Here is a 22,002-nt window from a genome sequence, read left to right as displayed (position 1 = left end):
TTGAAGAACAAAAAAAACTTCAATATCAGTGCTAGCAGGAACATACCATGATTACACTATCACCTCTAAGTAACGCTGAAATGGACTGACTATTATTATTTCAGACACAGATCCTATTACGAGGGGACTGCTGGTGACACGATCAGGAAATGACTTGAGGGGTGGACACACTGCACACAAGCTTTGTGGCTATACAACAATAAACCTACAAAAGGTACGCGTACAATTGTTTACCATGATCAGGACTTTTTGATGACTGAAAACCTCCATCTGACTTGCATTTCCCACATTATTGCCTTCTCCTGTAAATAGTCAATTAAGTCAACTCGGATAAACATCTTTAATAGAGTAAAAATAGAAGTGATTTAGCTCAAGGCCTGAGAGTTAATGTAGGATTGCATTCAAATTAGTATTGTGAGTTTGTTCCAAATAAAGGAATTACAACTAAAATAACAAAACACAAAAGGCTGAGAGTCAAATCAGGCTCTCAGTAAGCCAATTTAGCACAGGGATACCCCCACAATGCTTTGGGGCATTTGGTTGTCGCTACAGCTGTAATCAGCAAGATACTTGTTTGCGTGTTTCTCTTATATTTTACTGTATATACAGGATACACAACATAGTGCTGCAGGAAATCTATGAACATTTCTTTGCCAGGAAAGAAGAGAGTTAGATTAGCTTAGCATAAAGACTGGAAACAGAGGGAAACTGCTAGCCTGTCTCCATCCAGGGGTCACAAAATCCGCCTACCAGCCCATCTAAACCTCACTAATTAACACGTTATATCTTCTTTGTTGATTCTTGTTGTGACTGTGAGGTTGCCAGGCAACAAGCATAGACTCAAGAAAAGTCCCTGCTCCCCGCTCCCACTGAGGGAACTTTATTAATCACTACTGAGTTATATTACATATATAGCAATACAATATATTGCCAAGCAGGTTCCCTTCTTCTACTTTCTGACCTCCTAAGGATAGTGTCCTTACATTTTGCATGTTTCTGTGTGTTGTGCGTTCTCATCTACTTATGCACCTTTCCATATTTATAAGTAAGTCTGTGGAAGTGTGTGCACATTCTCCACACCTCCACTATAGATTTCCCTGGGAAATCAATGCATATCCAGCCCCTTATAATGCCCTCCTGCCACCCCCTGCCTCTGCTAATACTCATTATGTGTCTAAGCCTCATAAGCCTCGGCCGTGAGGCCCCCTCTCCTGAATCACGCTCTCTTTATGTTGTCGCTTGTGGACCGCTTCGGCATTATCCTGTTTAGAATGGCTTATCTTTGCTCTTATCGTTTGCAATACTATCAGCCAATGAGTTAAAGCAGCTTTTAAAGGCTCGGTTCTGGTCTCTTTGTGCTGCCACTGCACACCGGTCAATAGGATTGGGAGTGTGTGTGTTGAATAGGAATGCTGAGGAACAGGGGGATGATAGGAGGAGTAGAAAGAGAGGAAATCTTCCAGGAGGGAGCTTCTGAGTCAGGAAATTACTCGCAGCCCCTCCTCCCCCTCTGCCAACTGACAGGGTCTGTCTAGAGACGAAGTCGGCCCCTAAAGCGCAGCCTGTTTGATATGCAGCTCAGTCCAACGACAAGGCGAGCGGCCAAACGTAACACAACAGCGAGTTACATGCACACCCGTGGACACCCAAAGGCATGTCCCTGCAACTGCATGTCCCCTCACACATACTGTACATACTGTAAACACATGAGCAGGAAGCACAGAGGAAATGTGGAAGTTGGGGGAATAAAGGGAACTGGAGGAGATGAAAGGACAAGCAGGCAGGCAAAAGGAGGGCTGGAGTATATGAAATCCTATCCCTATCTCATCCATACGAAGCTGTTTACAGTGAACATGTGAAGCTAAATCTCGGAGGCAATCTCTCAAGTAGGATTCTGCAGACTGCTCCTGTGTTATTTCAGTGCAAATCCTGGAGAATTTTCAGATATTAAAAATGTCAGCCGTAAATGTCAGCGAGGCTGGAAACTCACTGTAGTCTAACTATGGCGAGCATTGCTTATTCAGTTTGGCGTTGGGACTGTTTTATATTTGCACCACAGTGATTACCGCAATACCTCATCCTCATGACAACAACAAAATGACATTTAATAATGGCTTTTGCGTTCAAGGAAATGGGGGCCAAGAGTACGCAGCAAAACCTCAGCTAAACATTACTATTATCTATTTTCGACTGGATTCTGCAGTGCAGAATGCCGCGTTTGTGACCAGGTGTCAAATGGAAAAACAATCAACAATAATCTCAGTAGGTGTGAGAGTCTGCTTTTATTTCGAGGTTTAATTGCAAAACCTCTTCAGAGAAGAGCTCAAATCAACACAAATACACCTCTGAGTCTTTTTGAATAGCTAAGGGAATGATTAAAAAGTTATTCAAAAGTTCATGTCTGTTGAATCACACATGGTACGTCAATCTGTGTCGTCAAAGCAGACAGCTCATTGGCTCTGCATGAATAGAAGGAAAGAATGAACAGGAAGCTACAGTGCAGTTTACTAACCTTGCTCATAAGCGAAACAATACCACTGGAGCGAAACAATACCCCAGCTGATATCCTACCTCGGGCTCTTGATTAAATTCCAGAAACTGTATCCCATCATGTTCTCTTACAGAGGGTCAAGGTGTTAGTTGGCAAAGAATGAGAAGAATGGAAGCAACATTATGCAGTGAGTAAAACTAAGCCCTTTGAAGCTTAATGTCTTTCAACAAGTGAGGAGCGTGTGCAGACTGGATATGCATATTGGAGAGCAAATAGAGAGAGGAACGTCCCGCCTTAAACCTAAATGACTGCGGCCATCCATCATGCCTCGTGCTGCTCAAGCCGTGTTTGTCTTTGCGTATGTTTAGGTGTGTTGGTTTGCACTATGCATTCCCGTAATTGCATTTGCTGTGGGAAGAGAAGCACTTACTCTCATTTTCGGCTGTGATTTATCAACCCGAGCGATTCGAGCCAATGCACACATTCATTTATCTCTGCGGTGACCTTTTTCCCGAGCAAAAGAATGGCTGCCATCTTTGTTTTTGTGTGTTTTTTTTTTTTTTTTTCTTCCTTTCTCTGAAAGCTTCAGTCCCCTTTCTGGGAAAGCTGTGATGGAAGTGCGTACGGTTTTGACATTGATGGCAGTTCAAGAATAATTACTTTTTCATGAGAATGCGGCTGTAGCTCATTCAATTTCTGATTTGTGAGGCTGTTGTTATGAACAAAGTGAATAATGGATACTGAAAGAAAGGAATACACAACAGCTTAGTGTCATTTCAATTTCATAAGTTGGATCACATAAAATGTCGCCGAATCAAAAGCAGGCAGGAACCAAAGCGTAAATTGAAAGTCTTAACGTTTGCCCTGAAAACTTCAAGGTTCTTGCTTATTCTTTGTGCTGAGAGATAATCAAAATAAATGTGCGTGCTGATTTCCCTTGAGATAATCTCAGCAAAGTTGAAAGATTTAAACACTCACTGTGAAAAACATGAACCAAGGTGAATGCGTTGTATAAGTGCAGCTTTGCTTTTAGAGACTTAGAGGCGTTGTACAACATGGTTGCACACGTACATGTAGGATTTTGGCTTGTATATAACATGAGTTGAAAACCAATCGTCAACTCTTAAATGTAACCATCAAGGGGTGTGGCTTTAGATAGGCCTAGACGCAGCACGGCTCGCAATAAATGACTCTAATTGCAACATTTCATGTACTGTATGGCAGATGGGAATGATTATGTCTGCTTTTATTTTTATGAGGACATATACAAGTAATTACCTGTTAATGTTGCATATTTCTTTTAGTACTCAACCAGACTAAGCACAACATTTCTCTCCAAATAGACATTTTAATGGTCACCATGAGAACAAAAACATCTCATGTGTACTGCCGTATATTGCATTGGTTGCATTAGAAACCTCCATTTGAGTCCTTTTTTTTCTGTGAGTCGAGGTAATTTTTCGGACACCTTTGGTTCACCAAAGCCTTTAAAAACCTAGTTAGTAAAGAAACTCAATGACAACAGATGAAAACAGGGTTGCATTTCAAAGTCATTTGAAGTTGACATTTGGCAAATAGAAAGTTTTTTCACTGGAGAGTAATGGAGTAATATGCAACCACTCATTTCAAACTTTGTAAAAACCATTGCCATTGTATTATGAAGATAAATAAAACAGAGTTTACATACTTGCCAATATACAGGGGGTGGACAAAATGATGTTATGTAATGAATTATCGAGTGATGGGAAAGTTCATCCATCTTTTACTTCCCTAAGCCTGGCATCTTCCATTCATATATTTTCCCTCTACTGCTACCGGCTTTTACCCAATCCTTCTAACCACCTTTATCAAACACTAGCAGGCCACCTACTATCACTACTATCACAGCTACATTGAGTGAAATGGAAGAATATGCAATACAATATGACAAGTTAATATAGAAAGCTGCCCAGGACAGATAATCAAACTTTAGTTTTGCTCCAAGACAATTTCTCTTCATTATAGGTTTGCCTTAACTCCTTTGCTGTTGACTTCATCTTACTCAACAGATCCTAAAGCAACCGGCCAAATACTGTAAGCTCCTGGCTCCTGATGCCAAAATGCGGCCAGTATCAAAGCTGGCTGACACGGATTCTTTAAAATCGAGAGGTTGCAAGACGATCGAGAGGATAGAAAAGCAGAAACATAGTTTATTTTTCCGTACTTTCCTCGAATCTTTGTGTCTAAATAATATACAAATAAAAGACGAAATAAATGGAAATTAGTCATTTCACTTTAACCTTATCTGTTGGACTGGTGTGTTATGTTGATCCTTGAATAAATCAAAATGAAATCATGGAGTGACGAGAGGTCACAGGGAGACATGGCTGTGTTTAGAGGGATCAGAAGCCAAAAATATCTTTCACGACACAATGTTAGGGCAGTGTTGTCTCAACTCCAGGGAGTTGTTGTGTTAGTGTTCTACTGGTTTAGTTTATAGTAGAATTATCTGGTAGCTTATGATTTCAAATCAAAAGATGATTTTGAGTAAATGCAATATACATGTGCATATGCATTTTGTCAAATTTCTGTATATTTAGAATGCATATGGTATTTAAAACTTAAGAATTGTCTCCCTCTATATGCTCTATACATTCTTTATAACTAGTACTGTACAGTATGATGCTGCACAAACCCCTGGCTGTTGAGATGACCCCCCTCCCCCCCCCCCACCCCCCACACACACACAGCCAGATGGATTTTCTGGCACTTTCTACCTTGTCTCCGTCCACGAAGGTCTGGCCGTCACTGGCTCTCTTCCAGGAAATGTCGGGCAGAGGCTCGCCCTCGGCCACACAGGAGATCATGGCGGCGCTGCCCTCTACAGCCGTCACGTTTTTCAGCTGGGTTATGTGGGGCTGGACTGCAGGCCACATATAAACAAAGGGAGGAGGAGAAAAAAATTTTGATAAGTGAATAAAGAAGAATAGATTGAAAGGCAGGGGGAATAGGTGTGAGGGAGGATAGCGTAAGTAAAAGGGTGAGCGGGAGAGAAACTGTCAGAGATCTAACTCATAAGGGGGGGAGATGAAGGCTATACCACAGGGGTTTAAACACAGAGCTGATGCATGACTTTGGTACTGACAGTCTAGGCCAAGATCATTTATACACTGCAGTCGTTCGCCACAGTTTCGGCGTAGCGGGGTAGGGTGCCCTCCGGCCTATTTTGTGCAGATTCCTTGGCCTAGATGACAACACAAAAACTGACTTTGCTAAAGTTTTAAAGCACAAAACCAGAAAGCAAAAGCAGGTCTCCCTCTATGAGCATTCCACCTTTTTGGGTTTTAAATAAATATAGATTTTTGTCTGGCAAAAATGCCTCTCCAGCACCGCGTGGATTTCTTTTGACGCAGAATGAGCACCACGATAAGTGCAGCAAAGCGTGCCGTTGGGGGTGCTCCCTGCTCGCTTCCTCCTGATAAAATGCTCTGAGCAAGCCCTGAAACACCATGCATGTCAAAGCCTCAGAGCATATCACATGAATCATGGATTGCTACTTTCTCTCCACGCACACACACACACTGCACTCAAGTCCTTAACAGGGTGCTTGCGAAAGTAGCATGGCATAAAATCCAAAAGGAAAGAGTAGTGAATGGAAAATAGGGACTACTGTACTGGAGGCTTTTAACACCGCCCAGGGGGGATTGGAGTGTTTGGCAATTTCACATGGCTTCAACCTTGGGGTGGAGAAGCCATATCTAGGGATTTTGGGAGCTTATCAAAACATCAACAAACAAACAGGCGCGCACGCACACACACACGTGCATGCGTGCGCACACACACACACACACACACACACACACACACACACACACACACACACACACACACACACACACACACACACACGTAATACTATACCTGCATGGATAGATCAATATTCTAAGGATAGAGTCTTACCTAACCACTTCATACAAAGCGGTTTTAGTTTACCAACTCTAATCTTATAGGATAATTTTGGTTTGTTGTAACATATGTCTCATTTTAGTCATTTTGGCCATTATTTCTAACAGTTAATATATATATATTTTTTTTAGTTCCCCTCCGAGAAGAAAGCCAGACACAGTTTCATTATGCTATTATATCTATAACCTTGGACTCTTGGATGCTATTAGATTGAAGGGACTTTGTCCTGTCCAGCTAACGTTACCTGGGATAGCGTCACAGTTGCCAAACATATGAGTGAATCCTTAATCTGAAAGCCTTTTAAAGTGAAAACATACTGTTCAAAGTATTTAACCGTAGCAGTCAAAGAGGATGATGTTAAAAAAAATAAAACTATTTTGAGATGTCTTTATAATATTTTGACCACTCTATTTACATACATGAGAGGGACAATATATTAGAAACATCTCTTAGAGATGTGGTGGAAATAATTTAGAAAATATTTCAATCAATATGTTAATCTTCTGACTGTAAAACTTTGAATATTGGCCAATACATAATTTATTCAAGTCTAAAACATATTCAAGCCTAAAACAATCCAGCGTCAGTTGAGCTCTAATGAATATGACTGGATGATAGGTCTGTAAACTGTGATGGATGCTACAAACATCACGAGTAATACTGTTACCCGTCATTTTCTCTCCCAAGCATGTTTGGATAACCTAGTGGTTTTTTGAAAGCCCTAATTGTTTGAATGTTTGACTACTGGTGCCTCTTTCCATGTGAGACATTGTTTTAGCGATAGGTCTGCCTTCTGAGATCTTAGCAATTAACTTGGCGGGCACAATGTCATCATTTCCAAAAGGAATGAATGCTAAGACCACACAAAAACAAATGTGAATTATTCTTTAGCAACACACATCTCCAACCAAAACAATCAGCCTAATGAGTTATTTAGTCTACAATTGAGTCCTAAAATCTGGTTTTCCAAAAACAAGTCAAACTGATTTTAGGAATCTAAGAACGGATAATTTCACTTGTTTACAAAACAAACCAGCTTTATTAAAAAATCGTGATAATGGTGCAGCAATCTGCCTGATTCTGTTTTGTGTGAAGACAAAAGGAAGGCGCAGTGGGAACAACTGAACCCATTGGCAGAAGATATGCTTGTTGGAAGAAAAATAAGCCTCCTAATGAGACTGGAGGACTTGTTAAGATGATTTTCTGCAGAGGCAAAGACGTGAGGAGCAGTTTAGATGATCGTCCATTTCTATTAAACCTCGCGACGACGGCTTCTTGTGTTAGAAATAAACACAAATACATATGCAAAGCCGACCCCCCCACCCCACACACACACAGATAAAACTCTTCATAGCACTGAGACCAGTCTGAACCAGTTCTTCATCCCCGCCTTATCAGCAGCCGTTTTGCCCCAGGTGCCCTTCATCATGCAAATATTAAATGAAAACGGTCTCATTTATCAAGCATGCTGCAAAACTCCACTCTGCAGAGAGACCATTATTAATAACGCATTATCTACAACATTTCAACTCTAAATGGGAAAGAATTGAGCAGCGTTTGTGTGCTAAAAGATAAAAATCCAGAATGAATTTCACCTTCCAGGTTAGGGGTGTGGGGAGTTGATTCTTTTTAGTTTGATGCATACTTTTAAATGAAGTTCCTCTTATTAAAAACAAGAGAATTTTACTCTAGCATTTGTTAATAACTATAATTACACTTGATAAAAATAATGATATATATTAGACTAATTAAACCTGCAAATGTTGTCAGTGCTGCATAAAAATCAGGCTTAATTTTGTCAATTACTAGTGTCAGTGTACAGCAGAATGTGACATAATGAAAAATGATGGCGCTTTAAGACACTATAAATATATATATAAATACAGTTTTGCTACAGTTTGACTCATTTTTGGCTTATAAGAGACTAACAAAGAGTAGAAGTGATGCGGACATTTCTTGCTGTTTATGGACCATTAATGCAGGAAAAAAGGCCTACAATTCTTAAGTTGCTGCTTTCTTCTGAGCTGAACAGCATTTTCAACCCCCCTTATAGCAACATTTGACTTTACATACAGCTCTTATTCTACATACTGACAGGTAACAGAAAACTCAACATGGTCCTGACTGTATCTGATAACGATAATGTGTGCATTTGTTGTTTCAGATCCACAAAACAAATGTTATCATAGATTCTCTCCTGTAATCCCTAATGCCTCTACAAAGCTTAGCGGGTTTAACAGGAAAAAAACACTATTATATATGTCATCACTCTACGCTTTGCAGTTTATTGCGTTTATTATTTTGTTATGTTGTTATCTTGTCTGGTTTTGTTCACATTTTCCATAAAGAACAGAGAACAGTGTATTATGTGCTCCTCGTCAAGAAAAAGAAAACATTTAAAGAAAACAATGCCACTCAATGTTCAGCCAACTTGTTTAATTATGAAGCACCCATTATAGAAGGTGTTGTATTTCACAGGCAACCGACAACAGATCAACAAGATGCAAGCTGAGGCCGACTGCAGAGAGATGTGTGTGTCTTTACTCCTGTGATGCATTCCTCCCAGTATGGCTGCTGAGAGTTTAAATAGAAACACCTTGCTCTTTTACCAAAAACCTGTCTGGCATTTACTGTTGATGCTTCCCATAGCTGAAAAGTTATTGGCTCTCAATCGAAGTTGTGGAATGCTGTCTACAGTTAGTTTTTTGTGGAAATAATGTAAAAGACACCAACAAACAAATAACTTGCCAATAAATGCAATGCAGCTATTTCTTAACAGCGTAAAATGGTGGATATCTTTAACCTAGAGCCTCAAAAAGCAAGACATAATCCCTGAAGACTGATAGTAGCTGGAACGCTTCTGGCATTTACAGCTTAAGGGCTGCGACATCGCCTCTAAACAGCACACTGTGGTGATACCGGGTCCCCAGAAGTCAAAGTGTACGAATGTGAAATAGGATGAATTGGCTTCAAGCTATTAATTGCCACAATAATCTTTTGTTTGTGGCAACACATGTAGAAACCCACCTGCTATAGTGCATATGCAGCAGCTGATGCAACTTTGTAGACCAAAAACTCAAGAAATACATTTTCCATTTTCTCTCCTCCTGAATCACACCTTCTTTTGTTACAATCAAACAATCACCTCATTTTGTGCTGGAAATCTCAATACCTTTGCTCATATTATCACCTAAAATCATGCAATAATACAGACAGGAGGCATTTATTGCATCCTCTATCCAAGCTTGTTGGGTTTAGGATCATAAAATCTAATCTTTAACAATATATTAGCATGGAATTCATTTTGTGGGCGCCCGGATAGCTCAGTTGGTAGAGCGGGCGCCCATATATAGAGGTTCACTCCTCGACACAGTGGGCCCAAGTTTGACTCCAACTTGCGGCCCTTTGCTACATGTCATTCTTCCTCTCTCTCCCCTTTCATTTCTTCAGCTGTCCTGTCAATAAAGGCCTAAAATGCCCCAAAAATAATCTATTAAAAAAAAAAAGTCATATAATAATCTAATGCCTGTAGCACAAAATGTCTAATTTTTGTTGTGAAATGTGAGCTAAACTAGATCCATCATGGAGGAAAGTCAAAGCTTCTTTGTGAATATAGAAAAACAAAAAAGCAGGTGGAAAACATGGCTGACATTAAATATGAAGCACTGCGTGAAGAACACATACACACCTGCACACACACATTGTCTTAACTTAAATGTCCTGTTCTCCTCCCGCCTGTGCTGTCAAGGGTAATAAAACTAACTTACAACTGTGCTTCCACCGCACGGCGAAAAAGCACAGCTCCTCCCTCCCCCTTAACTTCATTTAAATGTGCATTTTGAAGAACAAGCGCTTCTCACATTTTGAAAGGATGTTGATGACTAGAGCACAAATCCCCATACATTTTCATGAGGGGAATCTGCACAATCAGAGTGATCTGTGAGGAAATAGCCGGCAGGTTTATGAAAATATAAATTGAAATCTTTTTTTTATTAGGAGTGCAGGAAATGAAATATGAAGCAATAAATGAAATATTTCCTTTCAGCGGAGATATATCATATTGATGCAGTTGTTATTGGCGTGGGCTGAGGGCAACAGTTTTTATGAAATGGAAATGTGGAGGTCCTTACTATAAAGCTTTATTGATCAACATAAAACAGCGTTCACCGCCTTGATGCCATTACACTTAAAAGCTTTAGAGGAGTACAAAATGACAGATCATGTTAAAAAATGAAAACAAGCATCTTAAATGATAGGAAGAGTTTGTGTTATGTTATCAAAGTTTAAGATTAAAAGGTCAGTTCAGCCAAATTAGAAATAATCATGAGTGGTATCGTGATGGTGAATGTAATTTGGAACTACTCATATCAAAGAAATAGACGCAGGCGCTACATGGCAGGTGTATAAAGCCACGGTAATTGGCAACGCTAAAACACTTGATTATCGCTCCTGTTATACTCGGGTCAAATTTGACCCCCTTTTTTAAAGTTTCTTCATCTGAAATTTGGGTTTCTTTGAACCAAATTGCACAAAAATAACATGCATGGTTCCCTACCCCTATTCACAAGTAAAATTAAGGATCAGATCACTACTTTCATAGAATGCCGGGTGTTTTATTAAATCTTTAAGCATTTGACTAAACTTTGAAAGACTAAGATTATCCATCAACATACGTTCCTCTGATCTTAAGTGTTATAGTCAAAATAATATTATCAGAATTTCTTTTATTAACTATAAATGAGGTTTATTGACCATGAATTCCAAGTAAGTAACAATAATAAGTAATAAGTGTAAAACTAGAAGTGATAAAAGGCAACAAACGTAAAACAAAAAAGCATCAAAAAAAGTGTTTTCAATTTGACCAAGGAGGACAACACGGGCATGGTCGGCAGAAAGACAACACAAGGGTTAAACCAATTTGTTTGTGATATTATAATACATTTGCTGTCACTTGTAGGTTTTCTTGTCTCAAATTGTTACACTGTACAGCCTTTCTCAAATACAACTATAAGATTAAAGTCACAAATATAAAAATGGTTCCGCTTCTGTGATAGAAAAAGACGACAGTCTACTAAAAGGTTTAACATCATGCATGCGTACGTTATGTCAAACATACTAAGTGGGGATTCAAACTGAAAGCAGGAACAGAGAAATGTGTTCATCAGCCTGCAAAACCACACAGAACCAAGTGGGTTTTCCTCTTAAAATAGATCCCAGATGAATGACAAGTAACCAGTGACTGTCAACATGCTTACCAAAGACTTTGAGGAAGATCTCCCTTTCCTGAGACCCTGCCTTGTTGGTGGCCTTGCAGGTGTAGGTGCCCCCGTCGCCCTGGCGGATGTTGCGGATGGTTAACATGCTCCGCCCGCCTTCCAGCCTGGTGATAATGTACTGCTCGGATGGCTCCAGCTGCTGCCCTTTCCTGCACAGGCAAAAAGCAGAGGTACACACCGCTGATGAGCGAAGACAGGAAAATATGGCAACCCGCTCACACCTGACAGTGACCTGCGTTCCCACTGCAGCACACGTTTGATATTACAGATGTATAATCTTAGCACTTTGGGTGTCAACTGATCCCATAAAAGAGAGGCTAAGTGCAGACAGCTTGACTTTGAAGCTATTTCTATCTATAGCACATAAGCAGGCGAAAACATGACGGAACTTTTTTATAGAAACCCTTTCAAGCGTGATAGAAGCATTGTTTCTGATAGACATATCTTTCTATAATTGAAAGTTCAATAAATCATTTGCAGCATGTCATCAGAAATCTCCGCACGCTACGACTTCTCAAACTCGTCCATGCAGAAAAATACCATCTTCATATCCCTCAGTCAATGTTTGAGTCTCGTCGGAGCTCACTTGTGTTGTTGTGTACATTTGGTTATGGACTGCAGGGCTCACTAAATGACTCCGGTGTGGTGTGGAATACAGTGCTGACTTAATGTCTTTTTATTATTGGACTCTGTTGGGAAATTAGTCAGAAAAATAGCCAACAGCTAAATTGATCTGTGTCTATATTTAAGCTTCATGGCAGAAGCATAATGGTCTGAAGCAGGTTCGCAGCCTCCCCCGATTGTTTACTTACTGCAGCTTAACCAGCCGTGTAATCTGTAAGGTTAAAGGGATCGCTACTTTTGGCAGAATTTGACTTTCACCCCATTCTTACACAGATTTATTCATGCAGGCTAAAATAATGAGATTAGCTCACTGACTAGATGTCTATCAGATCAGCAAAGACTTCCAAAAATAAGGGAAATGCACCTTTAAAATCCTCGAAAGACACGTGGATAGGTAACAGACAAGTAAAGTCCCTGATTTCTTGAAAGTATTATTTACCTGCACCCACAGCCATGTATGCCAAATATGAATTGGTTCATTTTCTTAAAGCTGCACTGATCAATATTAGTATTTTAACAATGGGTCGAATGATTATGTGCCATGTGAAAAGGGTCACTTGTAGTTTCACATCAACAGAGAATGATCACCCGACTCTATAGTTCACCTCGGCTTTAGTAACTTTAAAGTTTTGGTTCAGTCTCTCCGCTTTCATTAACTATGTCAGCACCCCTTGTCAGAGAAATCACTCTGATAAATAAATCCACTTGTCTGTCAGATGGCAGACAGACATGGAGCCTCCGAAGAGACATATTTTAGCTTCCAAAGAGACATAGTATTCCCAGGAAGTGGCCAAAACAGTTGCTGTCCTCTTAAGGTAGAGGCAGAGGTTAGAGAAGACTTCTCAGTCTGATCCAGTGGAAACAGAGAGTTTATAGTGTAAAGGTCAGAGATGCAGCCTTGTGTTGTGGCTGGAAGATAAGTGGTTAGAACCCCTGGATCAGTTCAGAAAATCGAGATAGGCAAAATGAATAAGTGATGTTCTCCTCTCCCTTAACAAGTACAACAATCTATGTATCCTTGAGCGCGGAAAGTAACCTCCAGCTGCTCAATGACCAGTGGGGTTGTGTTGTGTGTGTATTTGTGTGAATGCGAAGGAGGGCTGAGTATGCGAGAGATTCTTAAAAATAAAAGCATTATGGCTTGGGATAAAAGAAGAAGAAGAAAAAGGCAGCTACAGCTTTACAGCATCAGTTGGTATTTATTTTTAATCCACTCAAATGCTACTTTAACCCTGAAATATGAGGGGCAGGTATAAAAAACACATTGTTATTTTTACCTGTTCATTCAATATGGATCATAATGCCCTCAATCTGAAACTGGCACACTGTTTTTGTAACCTCATAAGCTACTGTGTAAATTGAATTCAAAAGCTTAGAAGCACAGAGCTTGGAATAATGCATACCTCTAAATATATTTAGAGACTCCTCTATATGGTCTCAGACTGTATGCTGTATGAATAAAAAATAAAAACAATCTTATTATGTTGGGGGGGGATTTCAAATGTGCAGACTTCTAGACTCAACTTCACACGCAGCAATGTGGTGCAGCGAGGCCTGGGCCCCAGCCTCACTGTAATGTAGAGAAAACGAGAGGGAGGATAATTGAAATTCGACGGAGGAAACACCAAAGCCAAGTAATAATAACACTGGCGAGCCAAAGAGGAAATGAAGAGAGGCCTCATCTTTCGGAACGGACAGTACAGGACGCGGCTGCAGCACCGAATGTCATTATACTGACTGACTGCTGACAGGTAGTCCATTACCCAAGATGCATAGAGGACGAGGCGAAACCTCACACTGACAGGAAATGCAACCGGGAGCCTGGACGACGCCGGGAGTGGTGACATCAAAAGGAAAACTAAATTGGGTTGCGATTGTTGTTTGCGCCTTAGTGGATTCTTTTGTTGCGATGTGCGCATTTTAATTCTGTAGTGTCGGATGGACGCGCAGGACTTACTGACCTGGGAAATGAAGGAGATGACAATGAAGTGTTTGACAGCCGGTGGACGCCGCAGAGTTTAAGATCAGCGTTGATGCACAGTGGAAGGCTGTCATCTCTAAAGTGAGAGGCAGCCCTTGACAAATACATTTTATTAAGCCTTAAGGAAGTTTTTTTTTTTTTTTTTTGGAGGAGTACACATTAATAGCCATTAATAATGTGTATTGATAGATGATAGATGGAAAAGAAGTAGATAGACGGAAAAGAAAAACAGTGTATATGCATGTGTGTATGCATGTATGTATGCATGTGTGTCTATGTGTATGCATGTGTATATGAGTGTGTAGGTAGATATACTGTACATGTATAAATAAGTGAAGCATCAAATTGTTTCGTATTTAACTAAAGTATAAAAATAGAAAAAGGGGTTAGGACCAGAAAAGTTTTTCTTAAACTTCTTCCTTCTCTTTTTCAAACATGGAAATTCCTTATTTGAATCATTTACAATACTTTTGGAAGATTGTGCTGAAATGTACATGTTCTTATTTATCTGGTTAAGTTATCTTCTTAACATGTTCAAAATAAACTAAAAAAAGAAAAATAATAATAATAATATAGAATAATTTTATTCAGATGAACAGGTTAATCTATTTCCCACATAATTCCCACACCAAACATGACTAAAATAGTTATTATGATACATTATGAACATAGACAGTGGGTGACATAATTATCTGGGGACAAAGCTGCCACATGAATCAATACATCACCTCTCCCCCATCATCACTGTGAGATTCGCCGCGTTATATTATGCATGCTGTTAAATCATTAAAATCACATTTTCCTGGTTTGCGCTGTTGCTAAAAGACAAAGTAACAACACACCGAGGAGTAAATATTGTGTCTGCTGCCGGGGCTGGAAACTAGAGAGCGAGATGAATGGGACTTACAAAGTTGAGGTCGTTTCCAGCAGCGCGTCGTCTTCAGATTTTGTTTGTACTCTGCAAAGTGATGCCTGTTTTTTTTGTTGTTGCAGTGATCGACTTCTCTTTCAAAGTGCTACACAAGAGACTTCAGTCCTCATTACAGTTTGTATGAGTCTTGGAGATAATGTCACGTAAAACAGAGGACGGATGCATTTACCAGTCTAACTACATATCTCACAGTGTATTAGTTGCTGTCATCAGGTTAAATGCTGGAACGTACGACCTCTCGTGATGAATATGTAAAGCAGATATCTGCTTGTTTACCTTGTGATGAACATCTGACTCCTTCAACATCACTTACAGTAAGAGGTACACTCTTTTCCTTGTATGCCAAAAATAACTTGATATACTGTATATGTATACGCGTAGCATTGACATCATTTTGCATGCTCATTATATATTAACGAGAAGAGCAATTATTGAGCAGGAAAAGGTGAAGAGAAGAAAAAAATTGTGAACTTGTGCAACAATTTACTGTAGATTTCTGGATGTTTAATTGTATTTAAAGCCAGTAGAAATTATACATTTTAGTTCATTTTGGTAAAATCACAATGCCAGTAGGGAAAAACTACATTGGTTACGGTTTACACCTGCTTTTCACAATCTATATTCTTCAACCTCCAAAAACTAGCTACAGCACAACTTAAAAACAATTACCGCTTATTGCCATAGGTACCGCCAAAGACAACGAAAAACAGAGATCTTCTTAAAGGTGCCCTGCCACACAAAACCGTTTTTACTTGTATTTTTTTTAAATATGTTAGGTCCATATGTGTTTGTGTTGTGTCGTGAATGTGAAAATGAACTGCTACCACCTCTGTCAGCTCTAGCCACTGAAAAGAAATAAGCAGAGAAATCAGACCAATTACAAAAGCTGGCCAGTCTGACGTGGTGTTGCCTGAGCTCATTACTATTCATGAGCTCGCCCAGTTGCGCTGGGTAAAGGATGCTGACTGCCAGGCTCTCATTGGCTAGCTGTTAAATATGTGCGGCAGGGCTCCTTTAAAGACTTTAAAGAATTACACCTAAGTGTGACTGTTTAGGACTTTACACTATGCTGTTGTGAATCGATATATTCAATTCAGGGCTACATTTAGGGGTTATTTTTACTAGTTAACATTTTCCTTTTTCCTTCCTCCTTCATAATTGGAGCTGAAGTTAAAAATACTGATGTTTGAAGACAAAGCTGTCATATTTTGTCTTAGGCCCGTCACCGCAGATCAAATTGAGCCTTTTTGAACGCGTTTTCCCGTAGTTCCTTCAAGGCTGCCATTGATTACCATTCATTCCAGTACAGCAAACAACTTACAGACACCTGCCTGAGGTTGATGATACATCACAGTTAAAACAATGTAGGATGTCTCTTGTCAAAGTCACATCATTTCAAAAATAATTAGAAATTTTCTTCCCTGTATTATCATGCAGGCATTCTTGCACTGTAGTGAAATTAATAGCTGCCTAGAAGGTAGGAGGTGCACATTAAAAAATCGAAACCACTGCAGTTTGCTTTAGAAAACAGTCAGCAGCAATGCAAAGTATAATTGATTTGTACTAAATGGGCTAAAACATACAGCAACACAGCTATGGTCCATTAAGATGAATTAACTAGAAGTAAAAAACAAGTGCATTATAAGAGTTAAAGAGTATGAACTTCACTGGAATGCCGATAAAGTGTTATCAATAGATGCTCAGGTGCAAATAGCTTTTCATGACAGCCTGCTGAGTGGGTGCAAGCTAATTACTCCATGTCGAGCTGTAGAGTGGATTGTGGGGAGTCAAATGCTCTTCAGGCTCAAATTTTCACACTGGTGCTATGTGGTTTGTGATACAATTGTGTGGTTGCTTAAGGCAATGTGCGAGGGCGGACTATAAATTCCTCTTTTGTCAAAGAACATCTACTTGATCTGAAACTAAAACACTGAATATACAGGCTGCTTTTCTGAGGGGAATATTAACACATACAGTACACTGACACAAATAAAGATGAATACATTTGTAATGATTATGGGTAGTACCAGATATGTTCTGTTATCTGACGTAGGTCAGGCAAGCTTTATTTACGTGGTTAATACAATAGATGTCAAAAGAATATGGACTTTTTTTTACATGGTTTAGGTTAGGCTGTTTTCAGGAAACATTTGTACATCCCCTGGGTTGCCACAATATAGCTGCGAAAAGTAATACACTGTAATATGAATGTAGTACACATATTTTTTACGGTATGCCCCACATTGACTGCCGATGTGTAAGACCGCAAATATCCGCGTAGGGAGGAGGTGGGGGTCGATGGATGGGTCCTAAAACACAGGGCTTTTAAGCACCGGAGCATAGTTTGTGTTCCGGAAGAAGTTAAGGGAAAAGCATAAGACTTTCACCCAGGAAACGAGTGTTCATGTCCCAGGTATACTACTTAAAGGGGGCCGCTGTTTTAATACAAACCACAATCTTTTTTTCAAATCTTAACTAGTCGTTTTGGTGCCTAAACTTAACTGTTGTCGCCGCATGACAGTCAGCTTTTGTCGGCTGAACTTAACTGTTACGGCCGCTGTCACCACCCTCACCTTACTGTACCTGGTATCAGGCTTAAACATTTTTTTAAACTATGTTAGATCTTAACGTGACAGGTCGGCTTCGCCACAATTTCGTAAGATATCTAACCATTTCTTTGTGCGTAAGTTCTCGTACGATATCCAAAGAACTCGTTCATGAGAACGTGAGGTTCAGGCTTGGCCCAGTATTCAATAGTATGCTTCCAACTTTGGGGCAATGGTTTGGAGAAGGCCGACTGTGCACAAAGCCAGGTCAATAAAGGAATGCTTGTTTGGTGCGGAAGAACTTGGCAGGCCTGCACAGAGTCCTGACCTCAACCAACTCTTTTTGGATATATTGGAACGCCAATGCAACATCAGCGCTAAACCTGACTAATGCTCTGGCTAAATGGTAGCAAATCCCTGCAGCCAGATTCCAAAATCTTATGGAAAGCTTTACTGGAGGAGAGGAGGCTGTTATAGCAGCAGATAAACAAATCCACTTGTGTATCGCCATCCTTCATCTTTGAGGGCCCCACCAGTTTTCAAAGCCCAATGTTTTCCTGTCCAATAGCTGTCTGAGCTGAATGTCAGAGACCAACATTACTGTAGGTGTTAAGGAAGTAGAAGGTACCTGTGCCATGTCACCACAGGGTCAGGAGATCCAGAGGTCATGCATGTAAAGGTGACTGATTCCTGGTAGTCAGCTGTGGCATTGAAGGACTGCTGGAACACTGACAACACCGGAGGGACTACAGACACAAAAACAGAGCAGAGAATAACACAATCAGACATTAGACCCTGAGAGTTAATAGGAGGAATCACTAAAAGCCAAATCTGACTGTATTCTAAAAGAAATTTCAGTCTCTGTTTTCAAATGGATTAAAATGGCCTTTGCGAGTGGCTTGTAAACCATCACAGAAAATGCTACTTCTGTTGGTAATCCCATGGGGATATCACATAACATTTTGACCCAGCTTTTGAAAAAAACACAAAGGAGCTGAACACAGCCATGTGAAACCATAATACTATTGTCTGACTTGGAAACGCTCAGCTAAATCCATACAAACATTGGCAAGACAGAAAATGTGTTTCGACATCAAAAACAACTGCACCATCTATGAATAAAAGCACTTTTCTTTTGTGGATGAACTATTCAGTGCCTGTCAAGTGCTCAACACCAGCCATTGTTTGACAACGTTTGACTTGTCGAGCCAATTTCTGCAGAATCAAAATTAGAAGTGCTGCATCGCTGTGAATTTGAAAGGTTATTGGTTCCAAAGGCATGTGAGTACAAACTGGAAAAGCATGCACTCTCTCAGGTATGTGACATATACTTTGTTTGTTTGACTTTTATTTCAATATTTTTTCACATATGTTCTTGAGCCATGAGGATAGACAGTATATTTTGATAATAATGTAATGATTTTTGAGCTTAAATGTAGTGGCACATTTATTATTATTATTTTCTTTTTGGTCTCTCTCTCTTTTCTCTGTGTAAAAGCAACTGTTGACTGATCGACAGTCTATTTCAGTTTGTTGTATTATCTAAGATTTTTTTCTTCATCCAGCTCCTTTCTGATCAAGCTTATGTAATGTTATATAGCAAATCATTTGTGGTTCAATTATAAAATGTGTCTATGTCCATGAGCGGGGGGAAAAACAACGTGAAGTGAAGTAAATTGGTCTAAACATTCCGATGCAGCACATAAATGCATAAAGTATATATGAATACAATATGTCTTGCTAATCTCTTACAAACAGCAGTATTGACAAGCAGCAGAGGTCTTGATGACTTTATCAAGAGTATATGTTGAGCGCTGTCACAAACGTGCAGCGTGGCCCTGCCATCCAATCAGTTGAGGACTGTCATCTTCTCATTCAGTGAAAGGAGAGCAGAGGGAGAGTCTTTTCTCTGTTTGCCTTTGCACTGACAAGGGAATGACAGCTTTATGACACAAGCATGTTTATCAGGCGTCAAACTCCATTTCTCAAGCCTGTATTTATGGTGTACTTCTACCTCCACTATAACTGCTCCGCTGTGTCTGTGTCCAATCTCAGGGCATCATTAAGCTTGTTCGGAGCAGCTGGTTGGAGCTTTGGAGCGGTTACTCCCTCAGTTTGCTTCCGTTGGGCAGAGAACAATTACACTTAAATTAGGGCACCACCTGAACACCTGAGGCAACTGTCTGAAGAAAACATATACATATTACATAAAACAAAAGTTCAAACAAATGGTCATTTGATATCACAATATGGATATATAGTGTGATATAATAAATTTTTAGCTGCATGGAAAATCTATTGTGATATTAAAGTACTTTTGTCACAATGATGCAAAAATAATTTGCAATGTTACTTACATAAGGGCAACCCTGTGGCATAAGGTTTAAGGCAAGGACCATTAACTTAAAGGTCCCTGGTTCAGGACCTTTGTTGCATGTCATTCCACATCTGTGTGTTCCTATTTCCTGGTATCTCTCTACGGTCAAAATCTCTAATAAAAATGTATGAAAGTGTTTGGAAAATCCTTAAGAAATACTGTATCTGGATATCGTTTCTGGATAATGAAAAGCACTAAATGAAAATGCACGCCGAATGCATTGCAAGTGGGATGCTATTGGATTGACCACACCACATCTGGAATTGGAGATCTCGACCAAGTTTAAAAGCAATCTGTACTGTTTGACCACATTCTTAATAAAAAATCTTCTAGCCTCCCTGCATGTTGAAAGGTCCTCTAACTCCTCTTCTTCCTTCTATTTTAAGCCTGAAAAAAGTTACAAAGGAAAGAAAAAAATAAGTAAGGCCCATTGACTGAGATCATTTGTCTGAACAGAATCATGGACAGAATCGCAATGAGAATAATTATTAATGCCAGAATGCAATGCCAGATTATGTATCTAGATACAGCTCGCATTTTAAGTGTAAATGAGATCTAAACCTATAGTGAAATTACATTAGATTTATCCCACTACTGTAATGTCTCAAAAAACAGATTACCAAAAATCTCTGCAATACATAAGTAGGAGGCATGTTCTGCATCTTCTGTTTACAAGCCCTAGATTGCTTGTGATTAGTACTATTGGTTTTAATCTAAACTTATTTCAACATGCTTTGTTTGCTGTAAAACAACCAGAAAACACTACATGCACCCATACTAATTCTGGCAGAAGCTTTATCTTTGCATCAGTTTCATTTACAATTCAGTTAATTGATCTAAGATGAAGATTAACATAAAGTCAGTGCACACAAAGAGTTGTTAGCATGGAAATGAAGGGGAATCGTTTCTAAAAATGTCAGGAATTTTGTCTCTGAAAAGCGGGCTATTTTGATCCTGCACATAAAAACCTACTCAACAGATGTTTGCACTTGTTTTAAACATGTGTTATTGTAACTGGTGACTGAACAGTGATAGCATTTCAGCACCATTTCATTTTTCTCTTTTAAAAAATAAATAAATAAATAAAAAAAAGGGTTGAAAGGCATTAAAGGTGTCACTTTTTGGGAACACAAAGCTGAATTGTTTTATATTCCAAAACTGATAATTAGTGCGGGAGTTAGTGAAGGTTAATGAATTGGATTTGTTCTCCAAGTCATGTCATCTGGAGGACACTTGTTCCCCGTAGATCTAAAAACAACTCGGTAGAAGATAAAAAAAAGAAAATTAATTAATGAAAAACAGTTGTGAAGTTGGTGAGAACACACCCATTTTACACAGTTGGGATAATGAATGAGGAATTCTAATCAAAACATCATGGCAGATACCTAATCAACCAAACACTTTGGTGTCCTGTAGGCTTTTTTTAAAACATCAATTACTCTAACAACACCAGTGTAGTACAGTATTGCACAAGTGAAAACTCATCACGGTGAATCTAAATTCCACAGTATCTCATCTATCTGCTGTCTCGTGGTGTCTATTTATCATTAAGTTATTGCCATGTACAGAAAAAAAAGGGTGAATATTTCCATTTTTGGCAGTAGAATCCAAACACAATACGAAATGCATGCCTTAGCGAGTGCACCCACACATGTACAGAGACACACATCAAGGTGCAGAAAGCTCTTCAGGGATAAAAATGGCCTAAGCAATAATCAAGCGCCATGAGTACTTTCCAATAGTCCTGACTTGGCGATTGAGAGGAGCAAGCATCTGCCTGACATGATAACCATTGATTTCCACGCCAATAGAGCTCCATTCTCCAGTGTCT

The 22,002-nt window shown here is 39.5% G+C and overlaps 1 protein-coding gene across 3 annotated transcripts in view; it reads right to left on the bottom strand.

The window, feature by feature from the left end:
• LOC114550980 (neural cell adhesion molecule 2) overlaps positions 1-22,002 on the bottom strand; it is a 344,160-nt gene that overhangs the window by 44,960 nt on the left and 277,198 nt on the right. For all 3 annotated transcript variants that reach the window (XM_028572034.1, XM_028572035.1, XM_028572036.1), the window contains exons 7-9: positions 18,423-18,540; positions 11,692-11,861; positions 5,248-5,393 (exon numbers count right to left, since the gene is read on the bottom strand). In XM_028572034.1, the coding sequence (XP_028427835.1) occupies positions 5,248-5,393; positions 11,692-11,861; positions 18,423-18,540 (434 nt within the window). The remainder of the gene's footprint in view (positions 1-5,247; positions 5,394-11,691; positions 11,862-18,422; positions 18,541-22,002) is intronic.

The sequence above is a fragment of the Perca flavescens genome, chromosome 24, assembly GCF_004354835.1.
Source record: "Perca flavescens isolate YP-PL-M2 chromosome 24, PFLA_1.0, whole genome shotgun sequence".
NCBI classification, from domain to species: domain Eukaryota; kingdom Metazoa; phylum Chordata; class Actinopteri; order Perciformes; family Percidae; genus Perca; species Perca flavescens.
The sequence above is the reverse complement of the archived record's forward strand: the minus strand, read 5'-3'. Positions and strand labels throughout refer to the sequence as shown.